The 16754-nt window shown below is 38.5% G+C and overlaps 1 protein-coding gene across 3 annotated transcripts in view; it reads right to left on the reverse strand.

The window, feature by feature from the left end:
- Positions 1-14127, reverse strand: part of LOC133618462 (6-phosphofructo-2-kinase/fructose-2,6-bisphosphatase 2-like) — a 41830-nt gene extending 27703 nt beyond the window's left edge. For 2 of the 3 annotated variants that reach the window (XM_061978853.2, XM_061978834.2), the window contains exons 1-9: positions 14030-14127; positions 13674-13834; positions 12912-13012; positions 12587-12749; positions 5068-5193; positions 4181-4277; positions 4013-4079; positions 3852-3926; positions 3705-3761 (exon numbers count right to left, since the gene is read on the reverse strand). In XM_061978853.2, the coding sequence (XP_061834837.1) occupies positions 3705-3761; positions 3852-3926; positions 4013-4079; positions 4181-4277; positions 5068-5193; positions 12587-12677 (513 nt within the window). In that variant the 5' untranslated portion in view covers positions 12678-12749; positions 12912-13012; positions 13674-13834; positions 14030-14127. Of the gene's footprint in view, positions 1-3704; positions 3762-3851; positions 3927-4012; positions 4080-4180; positions 4278-5067; positions 5194-12586; positions 12750-12911; positions 13013-13673; positions 14004-14029 lie in introns of those variants that run through there. The other variant, XM_061978844.2, reaches the window with a different exon arrangement.
- Between the last annotated feature and the right edge of the window lie 2627 nt (positions 14128-16754).

The raw sequence follows: 16754 nt of genomic DNA on the forward strand, positions 1-16754 counted from the left end.
TACAGCTTATCTGTCGTACAATACCTTGGAGAGGCAAAATAACAAGGATAAACCCACTGTCCTACACAAGTAACATAATAAAGTTACAACTACTGGCTGATGCTGAATTTATTTTGCTTATTGGACAACATTGGACATACCACAACGACCCGGGTTGCATTGTACCGAAAAAAAAAGATTAGCGTTGTCATATGAAAAGGCAAATAAGCTAGCTTGTATAAACAACTGGTTAAACTAAAGAACAGTACATGTAGATTTAAATGGTACACTATGTAAAGTTGTTTAGCTGGTTCTTTACGACATCATCATTACATTATCTCCTATCTGTACATATGTACCTTGTTTGCTAGACGATAGCAAACACTTTAAAAAAGTGCACTTACTTCTTATTATACTTACAGTCACCAGATTTTGAGCAAATCAAAGACTTGCAGTTCAAGAAGACATTAAGACATTGTTCCTAATGACATTCTGACTACAAAATAGCATTTGTAACCAAATACTGGTGTATTTTCTAAAGCAAATTTTTATTATGCAAGCAAATAATAACCTATTATTAATCACAATTCAAGAGTGTGATTAATCTGATTTAAAACAATCACTGGACTCCCCTCATTATTATATGTATATATTCAGTCGTGGTCAAAAGTTTACATACACTTGTAAAGAACATAATGTCATGGCTGTCTTTGAGTTTCCAATACTTTCTACAACTTTTGTGATAGAATGATTGGAGCACATATTTGTTTGTCACAAAAAACATTCATGAAGTTTGGTTATTTTATGAATGTATTATGGGTCCACTGAAAATGTGACCAAATCTGCTGGGTCAAAAGTATACATACAGCAATGTTAATATTTGGTTACATGTCCCTTGGCAAGTTTCACTGCAATAAGGCGCTTTTGGTAGCCATCCACAAGCTTCTGGTTGAATTTTTGACCACTCCTCTTGACAAAATTGGTGCATTTGTTGGTTTTCTGACATGGACTTGTTTCTTCAGCATTGTCTACATGTTCTCAATGGGGTTTAAGTCAGGACTTTAGGAAGGCCATTCTAAAACCTTAATTCTAGCCTGATTTAGCCATTCCTTTACCACTTTTGATGTGTGTTTGGGGTCATTGTCCTGTTGGAACACCCAACTGTGCCCAAGACCCAACCTCTGGGCTGATGATTTTAGGTTGTCCTGAAGAATTTTGAGGTAATCCTCCTTTTTCATTGTCCCATTTACTCTTTGTAAAGCACCAGTTCCATCAGCAGCAAAATAGGCCCAGAGCATAATACTACCACCATGCTTGACGGTAGGTGTGGTGTTCCTGGGATTAAAGGCCTCTCCTTTTCTCTTTAGACGAGCCTTATAGTGTAGCTTCTGGAGCAAGGGCTTTCTTCTTGCATGGTAGCCTCACAGTCCATGGCGATGCAAAACACGCTTGACTGTGGACACTGACACCTGTGTTCCAGCAGCTTCCAATTAATTGCAGACTTGCTTTTTGGTTGTTCTCGGTTGACTCTTGATCATCCTGACCAATTTTCTCTCAGCAGCTGGTGATAGCTTGCGTTTTCTTCCTGATCGTGGCAGCGCAGACAATGCTGAAGAAACAAGTCCATGTCAGAAAACTGTGCCATGCACTTTATTCTTACGAACAATTGTCTGCACTGTTGCTCTTGGGACCTTAAGCTGCTTTGAAATGGCTCCAAGGGACTTTCCTGACTTATTCAAGTCAATGATTAGTTTTTTCAGATCTGTGCTGAGTTCCTCTAACTTTCCCATTGTCGCGTTTGTAACCAAGTCTAATGACTCCATCACATGAGCCCTATTTAAATGGGCTCAGAGAAGTGAACAGGTGTCATCAATCATTATCACTCACATGAAGTTAAGAGGCCATGCCATGAAGTTAATTTGATTTGATTGTAACTTTTTTTTACATCACCAAAATTGATAATGGATGTTGCTGTATGTATACTTTTGAGCCAGCAGATTTGGTCACATTTTCAGTAGACCCATAATAAATTCATAAAAGAACTAAACTTCATGAATGTTTTTTGTGACAAACAAGTATGTGTGCTCCAATCACTCTATCACAAAAAAATAAGACTTGTAGAAATGAATGGAAACTCAAGACAGCCATGACATTATGTCCTTCACAGGTGTATGTAAACTTTTGACCACGACTATATATACACACTATATTGCCAAAAGCGTGATTAATCACTCCAGAGAAGGCGTCTCCACTGCTCTAGTCCAGTGGCGACGTGCTTTACACCACTGCATCCAACAATTTGCATTGGACTTGGTGATGTATGGCTTAGATGCAGCTGCTTGACCATGGAAACCCATTCCATGAAGCTCTCTGCGTACTGTACATGGGCTAATTGGAAGGTCACATGGAGTTTGGAGGACTGTAGCAACTGACTATGCAGAAAGTTGGCGACCTCTTTGCACTATGCACTTCAGCATCCGCTGACCCCTCTCTGTCAGTTTACGTGGCCTACCACTTGGTGGCTGAGTTGCTGTTGTTCCCAAACTCTTCCATTTTCTTAAAATAAAGCCGACAGTTGACTTTGGAATATTCAGGAGCGAGGAAATTTCAAGACTGGATTTGTTGCACAGGTAGCATCCTATGACAGTTCCACGCTGGAAATCACTGAGCTCCTGAGAGCAGCCCATTCTTTCACAAATGTTTGTAGAAACAGTCTACATGCCTAAGTGCTTGATTTTATACACCTGTGGCCGGGCCAAGTGATTAGGACACCTGATTCTGATCATTTGGATAGGTGGCCAATTACTTTTGGCAATATATACACACACACACACACCGGTAGATGTAAATAAAATTAAACACACACACACACACACACACACACACACACACACACACACACACACACACTACTTAAGCCAAAGGAAAAAATGTTTTTATCTAATAGACAAAGCTGCACTTACTAAATGTTAGAAGGAAAAAATATTTTTCCATATATTAGCCACACTGGACTACAAACAGCAGACATATACTGGTAATGTGTGAAATTAGATATTTACATAGAAAGATTTTGTAAATGTTTCTTTGCATACCTTAGTTTTTTTCAAAAAGTCCCTGTTACACGGCAGTAGAACCTTTTTTTTAAGGATTCTTCTTCCTTGTACTTTGTAAATACTTTGAGTTTGAATATGTGCGCGCGCACACACACACACACACACAGTATAAATACATGTTAGGGGTGTCAAAAATGTTTTTATTTTCGAATAAATTGTGTTTCTTATTTGTAACGATTCTTAATTGATTAAAAAAAAAAAATTTTTTTTGAATATGTCCTATGCAGCTATACAAATCATATTGTTGATGTAAATGTCCATATTTTCTGCAGAGATTTACTTTAGAAAAGAGAGGTGTGTTATCTTATTTGTATTTGACTTTATTAAATGTTTTGGTAGTATTTTATTAAACGAAACTAATTTTCTTTTGAGTAATATAAAAATGTATCAGAGCTGATTATCTACTTTGTGGAGGTATATAGTTAATCATAGAACTGGCACCCAATGTTATTAAAAAAAAGTATTGATTTTGAATAGAGAATTGTTTGAATCAAGAATCAATTGTGAATTGAATTGTTACGCCAAAAAATCGAATCAAATCATGCCCAAAGATTCACAGCCCTAGTACAAATGATATATTTGTATTGTTGTTAGTGTTGTTGCTATAATTACCAGGATGTTTGCAGCAATAACATCTGGATCATCACATATTGATTCGACAAAGAACACCTAAGGAAAAAGAAATAGTAATACACAAAAAATTATTACATAAACACACACACATTCACCAATACAGTACATTTTAAGGGGATATTTGACCTTGTATGCCTGATTCTTTGCAAAATTCAGGATAAGCTCCCGCCTCTCTCTAGTGGTGTTGGTTGCATCAAAAACCTGTTAAACAAAACCAAGACTTTTGGCCAAATCAGACAAAATGCTGTTTTTTTTATACAGTCGTGGTCTGTTTTTGGTTTTCTTACAGCAATCTGCCCTCCTTCCTCGCTCAGATAGGCCTTAACATCCTGCAGTGCCACTAAAGCGCACTGTCTGGGGAAACAAAATTATAAGAATGCTTTCAGAACACACAGCCAGACTCATAGACAATAAACATCTGGATGGTTAAAAGAGGCTTCTATTAGCTTGCTCACTTTCTAATTTCCATGGCTTCTTCGTTGTCATGTCTGAAAAAGTCATACGACTTGTACGACTTCACAGCTTCTCTCCTATAAACTCCGAGGTTGAATACTGCAGGGAAATTTAGTGAGGGTAAGAACACAGTGACCGTTCTTGGTGGTGACATTTAAATCAACAGAGCCCTGCAAACCGGTTAACCTGCATTCCCATGTAGTGTGTAACCACAAACTCAGAAACATGCAGTGTTGATAAGAACACACACCATGATGTGCTTGTAGAAGCATCTGTAGGCATGGCAGCAGTGCACAGTAGACTTAACAGTAGGGGTGTCTTAAAATAGTCGAATATTTTATGATTTGAGTCGGATAGTGTCTACTGAGCAGGCCAGATTTTATTTTATTTTTTTACTTCCTCTAAATAGTCAAGTTTGATTGTCTTCTTTGCGCTAGGTGTAAAATGTCGCAAATGAGATCTGTTTATTGTACCCCCAGTAGGCTGTGTTTAAAAAAACAAAACATAAATAACAAAAACAAGTTGAACGAACAGTCAACTCACTGTGGGCAAAATGTAACAAATCCAATATGACAATGACAGTCCTACTTGGCATTAATGAACTGTACATGGAGAAGCATTGTAGCACCAGTCAAAAAATAAAAGATTACACCACAACCTGCGGTGAATATGTGCTGTATCCAAGAATGCAACCTGTGAGAAAAAGGATCCCAGTTTTTCCCCAATTTGTTAACCTAAGTCTCAAGCAAATACCAACGTCAGAAAATCCGCTGTTAGTCAAATAGCATAAAATCCATCCATACTGCATGCACTAGACTGAGAATCCCAAACGTAATTAAAATTCACAAAGCTCAAGCTTCCTTTGATCTGCTGATGACTTGATACCAACCCTTAGTCGGTACACCAATCCAGTTGAGGTAGCGTGTCAGCTTCTTGGACATGTAGGTTTTCCCTCGAGCAGGCAACCCAATCATCACAATCACAGTTGGCGAATTGGTCATGTAGGAGGCCCAAGCTGCTCAACCACACGCACACGCACACACACACACACAACCACAAAAAGACATTTAAAAATGACGCAATACACAAATACCTAAAAGGTAGTATCTGAAATAATTAAAAGTCAGTGCTGCAGTCTTGTCAAATTTAGTTTAATCATTCATTTGAAACTGAATTCCAGATGGTTAACATTTCTCTAGGTCTGGCTGTTCATCAAACATCTTTAGTAATCGCATGTAGTCTGGTTAAAAAATACACTTGTTTCCATAAAAACTCTTACATAACAACAAATATGTGAAAGACAAAATACCAAACAAGACCAGACTTGACGTAACATAATCCAACCCATGACACATGCACAACCTAAAAAAGGAACTTTGGGAGGATAAAACTCATTGAGAAAAATATCGTAGTTATTGGTATCTTGCCAAAGTTCCTATCCATGTCTGTGTTGAGATGAATGTGGTGGCAAATAATGTATGACTATATATATTACAGACAAGTTTTGTGAATTGACTTAATGTGGTTTATTCACGAGACTGGTGACATTTTAAGAAACAAAATGTTTTTGGTCATTGTGTAATTATATGAGCACTACGAATGTCATGGTATGAACATTTCTTATCACCATTATAATTTTAAATGTGCTTAAAATGTTTCAAAAATTACTTATACTGAATTCCTTTAACCAAGTTTTATTTTTAAAAACACAAACACATTCAAAATGTACATACAGTGTGTACCTCAAGTAGAACATGTAATGTGCATATGAAAGCAACACAAGCATTATAAACAAAGCAATATGGCAGAAACAAAATAATACTATAAATTGATAAAAATAAATGTGAAAATTTCGCAAGATGACATCTTATGGACATAAGATGTAACTGCACTTTTTGTTCATACAGATAAAAATAGTGTTCATGCATGAGGTCTAGTCTTATACATTAGCTGCCAATTATGGTCAAAATAATTATTTTTATCAATATTGAAATCACGATTATTAATCAGGATAATTCATTATGTTTGGTAAAACAGTGTTGGGGTATGAACACGACGCCATCGTGTAATTTGTAATGTCTAATAAAAATGCTCTAAATAAACGTTATCTATATATCTAAAGACAAATATTAAGGTTTTTGTTCATTAATATTATCAGCGTCTCAGATTTTATTAAATGATGCCTTGATCTCTATTTTTACATTTTCATAGAGAGAGGTAATTGTTAAGTTATGTAAATATATTTACATGTACTAATGTGTGTACATGTACATGCTGTACCTGGACAGATCCATTAAGAGTCTGAGCAGAAATATGTCGTACTAGAGCGCAGTATGGCGTAGTGGGTAGAGCGGTTGTGCCAGAAACCTGAGGGTTGCAGGTTCGCTCCCCGCCTCTTGACATCCAAATCGCTGCCGTTGTGTCCTTCGGCAGGACACTTCACCCTTGCCCCCGGTGCCGCTCACACTGGTGAATGAATGATGAATGGTAGGTGGTGGTCGGAGGGGCCGTAGGCGCAAACCGGCAGCATCGCTTCCGTCAGTCTACCCCAGGGCAGCTGTGGCTACAAATGTAGCTTACCACCACCAGGTGTGAATGAATGATGGGTTCCCACTTCTCTGTGAGCGCTTTGAGTATCTAACAATAGAAAAGCGCGATATAAAATCGAATCCATTATTATTATTATTACTACTACTACAGGTATTAATGATACACCATAAAACATTAACAAAAGGCTATGTCACATGAAGTTATTAAAGTAATTAGTTTGTGGGTAAAAAAACCCAAAAGTAATGTCAAAAATATGATGTTTACTTTTTTATATCAATATAAATGATAAATGGGTTATACTTGTATAGCGCTTTTCTACCTACAAGGTACTCAAAGCGCTTTGACAGTATTTCCACATTCACCCATTCACACACACATTCACACACTGATGGCGGGAGCTGCCATGCAAGGCGCTAACCAGCACCCATTAGGAGCAAGGGTGAAGTGTCTTGCCTAAGTACACAACGGACGTGACTAGGATGGTAGAAGGTGGGGATTGAACCCCTGTAACCAGCAACCCTCCGATTGCTGGCACGGCCACTCTACCAACTTCGCCACGCCGTCCCCGCAGTTTGAACATAAAGTCAAATAAACAAGCATTGTTCTTCTCCAACAGTCATGTACTTCAATTCAACAGTTTGGCCAAAAAAAAAGTAACAGGAGTGATACCTCACACAACTAACACACAATCCTTGTGCCTAACTGACAACTCAGCCTGCGTTCAATTCGATGAGATGACAAAATATTTTAGCTAGTTGTGATGTTATTGGAACACTGACTAATTTAGCAGTGAAATAAAGGATGAGTGAGCATCCCAGTCAACAATCTAAATACTTTATAAACAAGTTGTGGCAACATTCCCGACACATCGCCTGCTAACTCTCAGTCCCAACAGCTGACGGAAGGACGCTAGTTGCACTTTCAAAATGAAACGGCAACATCAAATATTTTTCTCCTCCAACAGTACTACGCTCTTAATCGCACGCCAGTACTCCACGGAAGTAATAGCGAGTGACATTAAGTGAAACGAAGCGATCAGCTCCATTTACAAACCCAAAAACCAGTGAAGTTGGTACGTTGTGTAAATCGTAAATAAAAACAGAATACAATGATTTGCAAATCTTTTTCAATCTATATTCAATTGAATAGACTGCAAAGACAAGATACTTACCGTTCGAACTGGAAAACTGTTATTTTCTGCAAATATTAGCTCAATTGGAATTTGATGCCTGCAACATGTTTCAAAAAAGCTGGCACAAGTGGCAAAAAAGACTCAGAAAGTTGAGGAACAATTTAAGAACAACATTTGTCAACGAGCTATTGCAAGGAATTTAGGGATTTCACCATATACGGTCCGTAATATCAAAAGGTTCAGAGAATCTGGAGAAATCAAGCATGTAACATTGAATGCCAGTGACCTTGGATCCCTCAGGCGGTACTGCATCAAAAAGCGACATCAGTGTGTAAAGTATATCACCACATGGGCTCAGAAACACTTCAGAAAACCACTGTCAGTAACTACAGTTCGTCGCTACATCTGTAAGTGCAAGTTAAAACTCTCCTATGCAAAGCGAAAGCCATTTATCAACAACACCCAGAAACGACGCCGGCTTCGCTGGGCCTGAGGTCATCTAAGATAGACTGATGCAAAGTGTAAACGTGTTCTGTGGTCTGACGAGTCCACATTTCAAATTGTTTTTGGAAACTGTGGATGTCGTGTCCTCCGGACCAAAGAGGAAAAGAACCATTCGGATTGCTATAGGCGCAAAGTTGAAAAGCCAGCATCTGTGATGGTATGGGGGTGTATTAGTGCCCAAGACATGGGTAACTTACACATCGGTGAAGGCGCCATTAATGCTGAAAGGTACATACAGGTTTTGGAGCAACATATGTTGCCATCCAAGCAACGTTACCATGGACGCCCCTGCTTATTTCAGCAAGACAATGCCAAGCCACGTGTTACATCAACGTGGCTTCATAGTAAAAGAGTGCGGGTACTAGACTGGCCTGCCTGTAGTCCAGACCTGTCTCCCATCGAAAATGTGTGGCGCAATATGAAGCCTAAAATACCACAACGGAGACCCCCGGACTGTTGAACAACTTAAGCTGTACATCAAGCAAGAATGGGAAAGAATCCCACCTGAGAAGCTTAAAAAATGTGTCTCCTCAATTCCCAAATGTTTACTGAGTGTTGTTAAAAGGAAAGGCCATGTAACACAGTGGTGAACATGCCCTTTCCCAACTACTTTGGCACATGTTGCAGCCATGAAATTCTAAGTTAATTATTATTTGCAAAAAAAAAAATAAAGTTTATGAGTTTGAACATCAAATATCTTGTCTTTGTAGTGCATTCAATTGAATATGGGTTGAAAAGGATTTGCAAATCATTGTATTCCATTTATATTTACATCTAACACAATTTCCCAACTCATATGGAAACGGGGTTTGTATATACAGCAGAGGTGGGACCAAGTCATTGCTTTGCAAGTCACAAGTAAGTCTCAAGTCTTTACCCTCAAGTCTCGAGTCAAGTCCCGAGTCAAGACAGGGCAAGTCCGAGTCAAGTCCAAAGTCAAGACTGGAAAGTCTCAAGTCAAGTCCCAAGTCCTGCATTTTGAGTTTCGAGTCCTTTCAAGTCATTTAACCACAGACTAATATATTTACACAGATTGTGTATGCTTTAAAAAAAACGCTGTATTTATTTATTAAAACAAGTGCATTTGAAATTGCAGGGAAAAAGATAGTGCTGACATTGCACTTCAAAATAGCACTATTAACCAGTCATTTTAAACATTAACTCATTCCTTTACAGAATAAACACATTTGAAAAAAACAAGTGCAACTGTACTTATTTGCACAAAAGTGTTAACATTGTATTTCCATGGCATATTGCATTGTAACTAGTTCCACAGCAGTTTCTATCCTGTTCTTACCTTATCTCATCTCATACTGTATGTGTGTTTATGTGTGCGTACACATGAAAAACATAACAAATATATGAACATAACAATGAACAGAGTTGTACTTTTTAGATGTCAGGACCCTATGCAATATGTACACATATTCTTAATATAGTATACATTTTAACTGACCTTTATTTGACTATGTTTGTCTTTTTGTAGGTAGCTAAAATACGCGGTGCTGCTGACTGCCGTCTAACGTTACGTTACTGTGTGTGATACATTGACTAACGTAATGTTACTGTGTGTGATACATTGACTAACGTAATGTTACTGTGTGTGATACATTGACTAACGTTACGTTACTGTGTGTGATACATTGACTAACGTAACGTTATGTATAGGTACCTCATGAAACCCTGCTTAAAAAAAAATCACTTGACAAAAAGTATGAATAAGGTAGCAAACTGCAGTGGACGCAACAGATTGCCGTGTTTGCAATTACGTTATAACCATAGACATCTTATAAGTAGACGCAGCATTGGTTGCTGTGACGTGAGCAATTTGCCCGCCATCTTGAAGTGCTGATGAGGGGCCGGCGAGCAGCCTAAACTGACAGTTGAAAGGTAGAAAACAAAGATGGTGTTCAGCGTTTTCCTGCTCAAATGAGCGGACTGTTGAAAATAGGAATCGGGGGATTACTTTTCACAAGTAAGATTTAACATTAACGTACTATTGGTTGTATTTTATGAAAATAATATTACCACAGAGTTGAGAAGGATCAAAGATCTTCAATATTTGTATGTGAAAATCACAAAGAAATCTTCTGGGGGAGGATGACGCCCCTACAGGGGTTTGGTTTACAAACTTTCAGCCCCACCTAAAACAAAATTCACCAGCCACTACTGATTATGATGCATTCTCATTTTAGGCAAAGTATAAGACAATACTTTCTTAACAGTATAATTGTAACCAGGAATCAGTCTTCAAGTAACAATATTCAAATACTAACATTGTTGGGTTAAACAGAATTTGGTTTTATTCTGAATCCAGTGAAACAGATTGGTGGTTTTAGCTGATATGAAGACTTTCAGGTGTTTATATATGTTTAAGTATTTGGCAGACGCTTTTATCCAAAGCGACTTACATAAAATAATACATATAAAACAATCACTGCAAACATTATCATTTAAGGGAAGAATGTAATACAAAATATCAATACAAAGTGTCAAGACAGAATAAACTCTCTGCTGCTGAAGCAACAGAGATACAGTCTATAGGTCCCTAAGATATATAGATATCTAATGTATTCATACATTGTTTATGTAGGATACACGCATATGTATATATAACCTAATCATATTGTTTCTTCAACTTAAAAATAGTTTACCGTTTTTTTTCCCCTTCTCTGGGATTATATTCCCAGTTTTGATCTCGGACGTCTGGTCACTTATAGCGTATAAGAATATTATATTACTGTTAAGCAAACTATGAATAATAAAACACGCCAAAACATGTGTCTGTTATCATAGCTACACGTATGACAAAAAGGGGGTGAAAATCAGTGGTATTCAGTGAGGTAAAATGAATTAAATGCGCTGACAGTTCATTGCTCCTGCCAAATGAATTGCACTGAGTGGAGCGGATCACCACTCCAAGATGGCGGCCCCACGTCTCGTCTGCGCCAGTAGGCAGTAGCGCTCTATGCTGCGTCTACTTATAAGATGTCTATGGTTATAACGTTAGCAGTGAGTTTGCAGCCTCACTGATTTAACTACACAGCAAATAAAAGTCACGTTACTTAGCCAATAAACGTTATCTTACATTCAAAACTTACCCTTCTTTGTGCAACTTCAAATGTCGAACGAAGTTGGAAGTTGTTGCGTCTCCGTCTGTAATATTCGAACTGCGTGATTTGCATACGGCAATTCGTTTTTTGTTGACCAAGTCGTAGTTTTTATACCCGAACGAAACCAACTTTAACATAATTGTTTCTCACTGGCACGTTGTTGGACAACTCTTCCTCATTGGTTGTACTGCAATTTGATTGGATGAATGCTGTGTGATGAAAACAACGTAGATCTAATTTGATTGGCTGTTGTACTGACAGCACACCAGCTGACAGGAATAACACGCTGATAGACAGACGAAGAAAATGAAAAATACGGAGCGCTCCCAAATAACTTTTTAAGCTTTGGATTTTGGGGAAAGTGGCAAGTCATGTCAAGTTATGTCAAGTCATGTCAAGTCAAAAGGCTCAAGTCCAAGTGAAGTCACAAGTCATTGATGTTAAAGTCTAAGTCGAGTTGCAAGATCTCTTTACATTTTGTCAAGTCGAGTCTAAAGTCATCAAATTCATGACTCGAGTCTGACTCGAGTCCAAGTCATGTGACTCGAGTCCACACCTCTGATATACAGTATATACATATAAACATCCATCCATTTTCTGCCACTTGTCCCTTTTGGGGTCGCGGGGGGTGCTGGAGCCTAATATATATATATATATATATATATATATATATATACATATATATATATATATATATATATATATATATATATATATATATATATATATACACATATACATACATACATACATATATATATACTAATTCATTCATGTACTGTACATAGAGTTGGAATGAATATAATTTAGCAAAAACAAAGATTTTTGCCTTAAATGTTGCAACTACAACTGAAGTTAGTGTAGTGATTTAGATATCAAATGTATTTAGATGATTTAATTATATTACATATATATTTAATATCTCATAAGCCGATAAGTCACTAATCGTTAAAATAGTGGATGACTAGTCAACTATCAAAATAGTCGTTAGATGCAATCCTACAGGACGAAGTTAGGTCGCATAAAGGTGGCGAGTCATAACTAAAGAACCTCTGCTCGTTTTTTTAACATTTTGTATTTGAGGCACAGAGGTTAAACAAACTACTTACAGCACTTTTTCTCCTTGGCTCGTAGGTCGGTCCTTTTGGACTCCATGGCACCGTCTAAGGTGTCTGCTTGTTTCTGGTGCCTGGCAGCCATGGCGAGTCGGCTCTCTGTGGTGCTCGCTTGTTGCTTCCAATGTCACTGTCAAGACGCGGTCAACATCTCCCTCTGTGGAGAAATACATGGCATCATATCATATCAAAAGACACCACAGCAAATTGAAGCAGTGTTTGCAGCCTTGTGATTAGAGTGTCCGCCCTGAGATCGGTAAGTCGTGAGTTCAAACCCCGGCCGAGTCATACTAAAGACTATAAAAATGGGACCCATTACCTCCTTGCTTGACACTTGGCACCAAAGGTTGGAATTGGGGGTTAAATCACCAACAATGATTCCCAGGCACGGCCACCGCTGCTGCTCACTGCTCCCCTCACCTACCAGGGGGTGATCAAGGGTGATGGGTCAAATGCAGAGAATAATTTCGCCACACCGAGTGTGTGTGACAATCATTGGTACTTTAACTCTAAAAAGGATGTGTGATGGAACATTATTGGATGAATTTATGTGTGCAGTTTACTTGAGGCCGATGGAGTTTAAGCATGAGTCCTGGTTTCACCTGTTATAATTTTGTATCTGTCTAGATACTACAACAATGTTTAATAATTACATTGGGACATGTCTGGCTTCAATCAGAACAAAACTGTAGCTATCAAATGCTGATTAGGACAGCTCCGAAAATTCCGACTCTTTTCCCAAGATGCATTTCGGTTCTTGAAGGACAAATTAAGACATAGAAAGTAACAGGAGGTTGCAAGATCAAGTGGACTAAATGGCATGGGACTGATACATTAATTATTTCGTGGATACTTATTATTATTATTATTATTATTATTATTATAACAAACATTTATGATTTCTTTAACTCGGGATGCATCAGTGACACATTAGATTAACGCTGTCCGATAGTGAACTCAATCCCCAGTCCTAAAACTAGTTGAACATTTAAGCTTTATACAATAGGTGATAGTTACTAAATTAAAACATGTGAATGTTGAGGTAAGGAAACGACGAAAGAGCAAATTTTGGAATGCGTACCAAACGACAGCAGGTGTCAGGCAAAGTTCGTTTTTCCTTTGTTAAAATACAGCTATCAGTTAGTAACACCTTCCTCTTCTCGGACGTTATCGGCTCCTTCTCAGGTTCTTGCCAGGAAGTGAAGCCTGGTCAAGCTCATGATGGCACCACGACTGCATCCGCTATGATTTTGGAAATAAAACGGAGATTATTCTATAATTACACAATGGGGCCAGCCTATGCTGATGTAAATTATGCACCTACGATACACAATAATTTTAGTATATTTTCATAGTTAAATGTGTGACAATAGAAATACTCGTTTAAAAATCTATAACGCTGTTTTTGACATTAAACGTGTCGTTCAAGTCACTTACTTTGAAAGTTGTTGTGTTCCGCCGTGCTCCGTCATGATGCAGACAATGGAGGCTCTATGTCTACGATTGACGCAAGGAGACGTTTGTGACAGAAACGTCATCTGTTGCGCTGCATTTGGAAACGTCAAAAAGGGAGGCTATTGAGAAGGATTAACATGCAGAAGGGCATATTTGTGTCCAATAAATACACATTCAATAGGTTTGTCAAACACTTTTCCTAGCAAAAGTGCTGCAAGTTTGTCGGCATAGGAGGTCTCAGGTGTACCGCCCCTTTCTGGGCAACTACTGTACGAGATTCAGGTGTGCAGTCCCTCGCCACGTATCTAAACATTGCTGCTTCACCAAATCAGGAATTTTAAAGCACCTTATTCAACATTTTAGAATAGAATAGTATTGAATAGAATCGTTTATGATCATCATACACATGTACAATAAAATGTTGCTGACTTCCCCCCTTCCTTATTTTAAAAAGAGTAAAAGCCAAGAAAATATAGATGCAATATAAACATACACTATATTGCCAAAAGTATTTGGCCACCTTCCTTGACCCACATAAGAACATGAAGTGCCATCCCATTCCTAATCCATAGGGTTCAATATGATGTCGGTCCACCTTTTCCAGCTATTACAGCTTCAACTCTTCTGGAAAAGGCTGTCCACAAGGTTGCAGAGAGTGTTTATATGAATTTCCGACCGTTCTTCCAAAAGCGCATTAGTGAGGTCACACACTGATGTTGGTCGAGAAGGCCAGGCTATCAGTCTCCGTTCTAATTCATCCCAAAGGTGTTCTATCTTGTTCAGGGTCAGGACTCTGTGCAGGCCAGTCAAGTTCATCCACACCAGACTCTGTCATCCATGTCTTTATGGACCTTGCTTTGTGAACTGGTGCACAGTCATGTTGGAAGAGGAAGGGGCCTGTCCAAAGTGTTCTCACAAGGTCGGGAGCATGGAATTGTCCAAAATGTTTTGGTACCCTGGAGCATTAAAATGTACTTTCACTGGAACTAAGGGGCCAAGCCCAAATCCTGAAAAACAACCCCACATTATAATTCCTCCTCCACCTGTGGCCGGGTCAAGTGATTAAAGTACCAATGATTGTCACACACACACTAGGTGTGGCGAAATTATTCTCTGCATTTGACCCATCACCCTTGATCACCCCCTGGGAGGTGGGGGGAGCAGTGAGCAGCAGCAGTGGCCGTGCCCGGGAATCATTTTTGGTGATTTAACCCCCAATTCCAACCTTTGATGCTGAGTGCCAAGTAGGGAGAGGACACTGATTCTGATTATTTGGATGGGTGGCCAAATACTTTTGGCAATATAGTGTGTGTGAATATGTTTTTTGTCCTAAATTAAGCAGTTCAAAGCACAAAAATGGCTAAATGTAGTAAAAATATCAACACCGCAGTAGTATTGGCCACTAGAGGAGACCAACTCGCTGTTTAGTACTGTGGCCACTGATTGACGGCGTGGCGCAGTGGAAAGAATGGCCGTGCGCGACCCGAGGGTCCCTGGTTCAATCCCCACCTAGTACCAACCTCGTCATGTCCGTTGTGTCCTGAGCAAGACACTTCACCCTTGCTCCTGATGGGTGCTGGTTAGCGCCTTGCTTGGCAGCTCCCTCCATCAGTGTGTGAATGTGTGTGTGAATGGGTAAATGTGGAAGTAGTGTCAAAGCGCTTTGAGTACCTTGAAGGTAGAAAAGCGCTATACAAGTACAACCCATTTATCATTTATCATTTATTGGCTCAGCCACAGTAAGCATTACTATATTGGATTAAAAGAGTGAAAATGTGACTAGGGTTGTTATTTAATGGCTGGACTGGAGGGATGTCACAACGTTGTAATTAGTATTTAGAAAGTCTTGAACATTTTTTTTTCTTTCTCTAGCTGTGAAAATATACGATTGATAATAATGATATGTAGGACTAAGGAGGCTCAACATCTTAATATCCCAGGTTTCTACTTGTCTGGTCAAAGCCTGTCTGTGTGCAACAATGTCAAATACTTAGGCCACATCATCAATGACAAGATGGAGGATGATGCTGACATGTTAGACAGAGAAGAATGCTGTATGTCCAAGCCCATATGCCGGTGAGAAAATTTCACTACTGTTCTGATGAAGCAAAAGTGTACTTGTTTAGAGCTTACTGCACCTCTATGTATGCAGCACCCCTCTGGGTGAGGTTCAAAAAAGAGAACTTGTGCAAACTCCAGGTTGCATATAATGACAGTCTCAGAATCCTGCACAGAAAGCCCAGGGGTAGTAGTAGTGCCAGCAAGCTTTTTTGTGATTTAGGGATAAACACCTGAGAAAACTAATGTTTAAATGTATATGTAGACTGCAAGGGTCCAATAATTATCTTATTATACAGATAACCAATCCTAGGTGTAGTTCTGTTAGGTACCAATCGTATACATGGTAACACTGGTGTCTGTGCCTTTTATAGATTGTGTAGACACATTTTTAAAGTATATATATATATACATGGTATATATATATATTTTTTTTTATTGCTCCTTTTATTTATTTATTAGATGCTTTTTACTGAATATGCACAAGCACTGATTTTAATAGTATGGGATAATGCCTTTTATACTGTATTTTGTTTGTTTTATGTATTGTATGGAGGGATGTCCGATAATGGCTTTTTGCCGATATCCGATATTCCTATATTGTCCAACTCTTTAATTACCGATACCGATATCAACCGATAACACATTA

This window comes from Nerophis lumbriciformis, linkage group LG01 (genome assembly GCF_033978685.3).
Source record: "Nerophis lumbriciformis linkage group LG01, RoL_Nlum_v2.1, whole genome shotgun sequence".
Taxonomy (NCBI): Eukaryota; Metazoa; Chordata; class Actinopteri; order Syngnathiformes; family Syngnathidae; genus Nerophis; species Nerophis lumbriciformis.